Here is a 7,479-nt window from a genome sequence, read left to right as displayed (position 1 = left end):
AGACCTAATTTTACTGCAACACAAATTTGCGATAGCGTTACTCTTTAGAGTCTTCATATATCAATTTTTTTTTTCCATTATTAATAATTTAGGTACATTGCATTAGATTTACAATACTAAGGTAGAACTTATTATTTTTCTCAAAACAAATAATAAACAATAATTTTTATTAATTAGTCTGATTAGGAGAAAATTCATGCGGGACGGTTGAAATATGCACATGCCTTTCAAAGGCCCTAACTGCACACAATTTTTACTTTCTACACACACATTTATATTTCCTTTAAGTTAGAGCCTATATTAATTACCAAAAAAAATAAAAATTAGTGCCTAAATTAATTGGAGGGTGAAAAAGTAATTAGGTATGGTGGTAGGTTTTCACAAAACCAGCTGCCGTCCCGTGATTAGGTTAAGTAGGTTGGAAGGTGGTCAAAAGGTGAGAACCAGCCAACCAAATCCTGTGGGGTTTGAAGGCGACTCTGGCTTTGGTTTGGTTTTGTGAACTTGTGATACCCAAAACCAGCACCGGCAATCTAGGTTCCGGCCTTTTAAGACAATGTTTGTCTTTTTATTCAGCCTATATTAATATCTGGCGAAAAATCTACAACGTGAAATAAATGGATGAGATTTAATGAAACATATGGTATATTTTATTGACTTCATCTACTTCATTTTTATTTTGATGTATTTAAAGTTACAGGATATTATAGTCACATCATTTTTTTTTTTTAACAAATGATATTATTTACACTAAGAGAGTGAGAGTGAGTTAGGCCTCATAATGAGCTAGCAATAAAGCAGTTTAAATTCGTCTTTAATGAGAACTGAACCTAAGACTTCCCACTTACAAGTAAAGAGGAATACCACGAGACCGTAGTACTAAGTGACTCCACATCTCCTATCTTAAGAGCCTATGTTTCAAGAAAAATTGTATTTATCCCTCCTATATTTGAGATCCATGTCTTCTTTTTTTATTATGCCTAATCAAATTTAATTTGTTTTTGCATAAATTGATTGAAGTATACAAAGAAAAAGCGGTCAAAACTACCCCTTGAATGAATGGCATTGTGTGTAGCTAGCTTCTCGAATGTTGGCAGTTTTGACTTTTAGGATACATAAACTTACAACGTGAATGTTATTTCCAATGAAATTTCTTCGTTTTTGTAACTATAAACAACCATCAACCGCTTTGGAATACCCCTTCAATGTCTCTCCTTTATATGATCGATTGTACCTACACTACACAAAGAGAATTTAGGGGTTCCAACTTAAAGAAGAGAAACACACGTTACAGTGATTTTAGAATACCGTAAGATCACTACTATAAACTATAGTCAAATTTTAACGTGTGTTAAGTGTCATTGAATTTGTATTTTTACTATAAAATTATTCTAATGCAGCATCTGCATTATTATGTGAAGTAGCGGAGTCACTTTGGGGTCAATGGCTACTCATTACCCCAACAACTTCCTAACTCTATATGTACTTACTGGTAGATTTATCTTTTGACCCTACTTAAGGAGAGACTGAACAACGTTAAATTATAACCTATTGTCTTCTTCTTTCTCCAATTTTCTTTCCTCGTGTCTTCCTTCTCTTTTTTCTTCTGTGCAACCCAATGGTGTGCACCACATGCTCGACCTAATTCTTCACTCAAAAAGTCTTGGCAGGTAGGTCTTGACAGTCTGCTAGCTTAGGCACACGCTGCACACCTTGATAGATGCAAATGCTAGAAGAACACAGCAGCTACCGTTAGATGTTATCACAAGCTTTCAATGAATGTTGGTAGATTTTGATAGGTGCCCAATTGATGGTCGACAGAATGGCGCCATGAATTCTTTTTTTGGTCAAAATCATGACCCCATTGTTGAAAAATTCAGGATCCGTCACTAATTGTGTGCGTCTATATATATATATGTATATATATATATATATATGTATGTATGTATCTATGGATGTATGTATCTATGGATGTATGTATTTGTGATTTGCACAGTCATATCGTATATGCTTTGTGTTGGTTCTTTGTCGCCTCACCCACCGCATTTCTCGTTGCTGCTTATAAGTCAAAACGAGAGTTGTTATATATGCCTCATCGAACAAACTTTCAACGCATTCATATATTAACCAAAATCAATTGCATCATTTGGATCATGCGCCACAATTTTTTTATTTTTATGTCACGCCCATCTTCTCTTTTGTATTTAAAGGTGCCAAATTATTTAAAAATAAAAGCATGCAAAAGAATATGGTATGACGAAATGTCTCATTAGGCTGGATTAGGATCTTCTTTTGGCCTTAAAAAACTAAGTCTGCTGAGCAGGCAATCGTGGCCATTGAAATTTGATCAAATGGCTACAAACAGGAGGACCTTCTAAAAGTTATAATAATTATAACCGTTTGATCAAATTTTAACGGTCACGATTGTCTGCTCAACAGGCTTAATTTTTAAGGGTCAGGAGAGGATCTTTCGCCTCCTTATGTGACCTATGAACAAAATTCAGTTGACTCTTCTTCCATTTATTTTGACACAAGCGCAGTCATTCTTTGTTACTTCAAGCGTTCAACATGCTTTTGGAGTTGTACAACATGGTATCAAACATTTTACACAAATAAAAAATTTAAGTTATGATTCCCTCTTTCCGCTTCTACATACTTATTAGTCGATTTACTAAGTGCAAGGTGAGACTCTATCATGATTCACAGTAGTGTTATGTTTGCAATTTGATGTCGTACATCGATAGCCATTACTCTTTTGTACATATTCTAATACGACTCATATTTTATTTAAACTGATCTAAATTGTAGTGAGAGAATTCCAACTTAGTACATTGAGGGGAGTACATAAGCTCTAATTAGCCAATGTAACAACGCCAACGTCTACTTCCTTTTTTCAAAAGTTAATATTCAAATTTTAATTTACGTCGAGGAATTGGAAGTAGAGAGAGAATTCCAACTAAGTACATTGAAGAAAATACATAAGCTCTAATTAGCCAATGTAACTATGCCAATGTCCACTTCTTTTTTTTTTCAAAAGTTAATATTCAAATTATAATTCACTTCGAGGTTGGAAACTTTTGTGAAAGAAGAAGAAACAGAAGTGGTAGTTAGGATGTTGAACACTAAGTTGTGGAGGTTTCACCTACCTCTCTTTTCATCTCTCATTCTCTTGTTTTCTGAAACCAATTAGCCAACTGGCCATGGCCAAGTAGGTCTTTGAAGAGCTTCCTGCAATGTCGGGTAATTTTAATTTGTTGAATAATATTTAATTATTATTCACACACTCATTTTTATTTATCACACACCCATTTTAATTTTCAGCCATAAAATTTAATAATTTAAGAAAATCAATAAACAAAAATTAGCAAAAATGCATAAAAGTAAAAAGAAGTGTGTGAATAGACTTATCTTAGTTTTTAAACTTAAAAAATAAAGTTGTTGAAATATTTTAACCAGGAACATGGAATGCGTGGATCCTACGCAGATATTGGAGAACAAAATGAACGAGTGGTGCTGTTAGGCATTGGAATATTCTTCACTTCGATCCTTCTTTATATACACACATATATATTGTATATATAACACATGTATATATATATATATATATATATATATTATTTTTCCATTAATTAATTCCCGATCTTTGATCCCATATGGCCGCTCTGCTGATAAGTGATAAGTGGTTTTTAATCTAAATTGACATGTGAGCATGCCAATTTATGTAAGCTTAGATGCAGACATGATTCCTAATACATTATTTATTTTCTGTTCTGCCTCCAAATATTACATTTGATGTAAAGAAAGAAAGAAAAAGAGAGAAAAAGAGCATATTTTAGAACTTTTCTCTCAATGAAAATAATATACTTTTTGTATCGTACTAATTTTGTTGGATGTCTCGGAGGGGACTAAAATAAGATGCAAAAAGAGCACAAGAGGAAAACAGAGGCCTACAAAAAGGATAGCAGTCACTGCAGCCTGTGACGACCGGCCTCCCAAATCGCCAAAATAGCACCAGAAAATAGCGATTGCTTACCTCTAAACCCTACACATACAACATCATAGTAGCAATTACAAGATTCAAACTTGGATAATTAATTAGAAGGGTAAATTTGTCCTTGAAGGGGTTTTATGTAAGTGAACTAAAACCTCAGAGAGTGATAGCGTAACGTTTTAAACCTGAGGGGTTTTTAAAAAAACACAAAAACCCTTAGGAGATATATGTGTATTCAACCCCAAAACTTACGACTGTGTTGTGCCTAAAACAATATACATGTTAAGATTGTGAAAGCCCAATACAGTATTGGGCCTAAAACAATACTAACCCAATCGAAGGTTTTGCTTATGCAACTAAAACAAAAAGTAGAGTTCAAATAAATATGTTCTCGATCAACCAGAATATAAACAAAAGAGGTTTAAATTTCTCCAAACCAAAACCAAGTTGATGAAACAAACAAAAACTCTTCATGCTTGTCGTAGTTCCTCAAGCTTTTATCAAAACCTACTAGTATCCGGTACTAATCTCATCATGACTGAGATTATACGAATAAAGTTTCGACAAAAAAAAAGACCTAGACTACAGAAAGAATAAAGCAATCCAGAACAATTTGGTTTTCGACAGCCTCACATCAATCAATACTTGTAGTCCTTGACGTGAAGGCTCTCCGCGGCACCCTCACCGAGCTTAGCATCACCCTTGTAGTTTCCCAATGTCGCTTCCGAGTTGGCCTTGGCCCTGGTTAGGAAAGCCTCCTGCGCCTTCTTCACGTTCTCTTCCTTTCCTGACCAAGCCTTGAGAGTGCTTTGCTGAAGGGCACGTCCGAACGAGAAGGAAAGAGACCATGGCTTATTTGCCTTCAACTTGTTCATGGCGTTGAGGTTGATGGTAGCCTCCTCCTCGCTCTGCCCACCAGAGAGGAAAACCACAGCTGGGACAGCTGCGGGCATGGTGCGCTGCAAGGCACGGACAGTGTACTCGGCAATCATCTCGGGTGCAACCTTTTTTGCATCAGATCCTGGAGTCACCATGTTAGGCTTCAATAGAGTTCCTTCAAGCAGGACATGGTGGTCGTTAAGGGCCTTGTAGCATGCGGCAAGAACACGTTCGGTAACATCAGCACACTTTTGAATGTCATGGGATCCATCAACCAGAATCTCTGGCTCAACAATGGGAACGAGGCCATTCTCCTGGCAGATGATAGCATATCGGGCCAACCCATTGGCGTTCTCGTTGATTGACAGCTGAGATGGCTCGTTGGGGCCAATCTTCAGCACGGCACGCCATTTTGCAAATCGGGCACCAGCTTCGTAGTACTTCTTGCAACGTTCGCCAAGGCCATCCAGGCCCTGAGTTGTGGTTTCACCATTGGTACCAGCAAGCTCGACAGTGCCCTTGTCAACCTTAATGCCAGGGAGGACACCACCTTCCTTCAAAACATCAACGAATGGCTTACCTGCATAGCATAAATTGAAACGTCGATTTCATGGCATGGAATAATCATCCAAGTACGAAATGGAAACAAGACAAACACGTGAATATTAAAAACCATTCATCAATTTTGAATTAAACCCGCTTCTAAACATGAATTCCAACATGCAAATGGGAAAATACCAGCAGCGGTCTTTTGGTAGAGGGTCTCCTCAAAGAGAATGACTCCGCTGAGGTATTGGACGGCACCGGGAGTGGTGAAGAGCAGCTCACGGAGAGCGCGCCTGTTTGTCTCAGTATTCTCAACGCCAATGCTGGAAAAACGTTTGCCAATCGTGCCAGTTGACTCATCGGCTGCAAGGATACCCTTTCCCGGGGTACCAATGTAGGTAGCATTAGCAATGAGCTCATCTGCAAGCCAAAGAGAATTCAGTATATAACATTTCTTATAAAAATAAAAATGCGACATCAAGCCAACAAGACTCTCACTTTGCTGCGAGTATGAGGGGAACATTTATCGTATGCACCCTTCTTATGGAAATAGATGCAAACAAAAATCCAAAACTTAATTGTTTATAAAAAAAAAAAAACAAAAAGAAAGAATAACAACGAACGGTCCCAATTTTCCCATTCTTCAAACTATATGAAATTAATAATTTTTTACATTAAAAATAAATTAAACAAATGTGATCTCTTCTATGCATCCGAGTTTGAATGCCCCTCCCCACACTTTAGGTTAGGCATCAAACCACCCATTAACACACTAATCATGCAGTAACTTTAACTAATCTCGAATTAAATTTCAAAATTACGCACAAATCAACACATTGTATCATTTTAGCAAACAATAATTTACTTATGGCTAGCAAGAAATCACCGATACATACACTGATCCAGATTCCATAATCCATGCTGTAAATTCAATCCATGCAAATACAGATCAAGGCAATCACTAAAAGTTTTATCGATCGGAATTTAAAAATTAAACCAAACAATAACAAAAAGGCCAGAGGATTTCAAACGAGAGATAAAACAAAGTAACAGACTACGTAACGTCGTTAGGTGATAATTACCGTGATACTTTCCCTTGAAGGCCGACATTGTTGATCGTCAGAAGAGAGAACGGAAACTGAAGGGTTTGTTTTGGATTTGAGAGATTGAGGAGGAAGAGAGAAAACGGTGGGAGGGAGTTAGGTTTTATATCAGAGACCAAGGCCTTGCGGAACACGTTGCTCTTAGTCAGTGTATCTCGAGTGGTCTTCGACTTTCTCGCCATTTTTTGGTTGGAATGTGCGAAAACCCCGAGAGCTCAGCTTACTACCACCACATTTCTTGCATTCACCACTAATAGTGCAAATTATATAGTTTGTTCATTCAGTCTAAATTCCGATGGATTTTTTTTTGAACAAATTATGATGGATTTTAAGATTAATCTAGGAAGGGAAGTATTCCAATTTCCAACCTTAAAAAACGCCAAGGCTACGTAGCATGCGGGGAACAGGCTTGGAAACGGAGAATCACTTTCTTTCGCATGTTTGGTAAACCAGACTTGAAAAAATAAGTGGAAAAACAAAACTCATGAGGAATGGATTGGAGAGTTTGTATTTTTTTTTTCCTTCTTTTTCACGTCATTTATTGCACACATTTTAACGTTAAGTTCTTTTAGAACAATATTATTCTTATTAAATATTGTAAAATTAAAAAAAAACAAATGAAAATAGCTTGAAAAGTTTTAGTTTTAATAAAAAAATCATGTTATAAGTTTTGTTTAATGATTAGTACAAGGCCCATATTAAAGCAGTCCAACTAAAATGGCCCAATTATAATAAATTATGATTTGTCGATTTTACTCCTAACTTTTTTAGGTTGAGTTATAGATTTTCATCTTTAATGGAGTTCATCGTTGTTTTGCAGACCTTCTTCTTTTTCTTTGAAACAAAAATATAGATCATCATGCTATTTAATTTATATTTTGTATTATTTCGATATGATCGTCATTATTATTCATTGTGGATTTGAGGTAATGTTTTTCAATTTTTCTTCGTCAATGGAGT

At 36.1% G+C, this 7,479-nt stretch overlaps 1 protein-coding gene across 1 annotated transcript; it reads right to left on the bottom strand.

Annotated features, from left to right (window-relative positions):
* Positions 1 to 4,629: 4,629 nt before the first annotated feature.
* LOC137712049 (fructose-bisphosphate aldolase 6, cytosolic-like) lies at positions 4,630 to 6,526 on the bottom strand. Its single transcript, XM_068451199.1, has 3 exons — positions 6,499 to 6,526; positions 5,609 to 5,836; positions 4,630 to 5,450 (listed from the first exon to the last, which is right to left on the bottom strand). The coding sequence occupies exons 1-3, from the start codon at positions 6,524 to 6,526 to the stop codon at positions 4,630 to 4,632; spliced, it is 1,077 nt and encodes a 358-aa protein (XP_068307300.1).
* Between the last annotated feature and the right edge of the window lie 953 nt (positions 6,527 to 7,479).

This window comes from Pyrus communis, chromosome 13 (genome assembly GCF_963583255.1).
Source record: "Pyrus communis chromosome 13, drPyrComm1.1, whole genome shotgun sequence".
Lineage (NCBI taxonomy): Eukaryota > Viridiplantae > Streptophyta > Magnoliopsida > Rosales > Rosaceae > Pyrus > Pyrus communis.
This window is presented reverse-complemented; position numbering and strand designations above follow the sequence as displayed.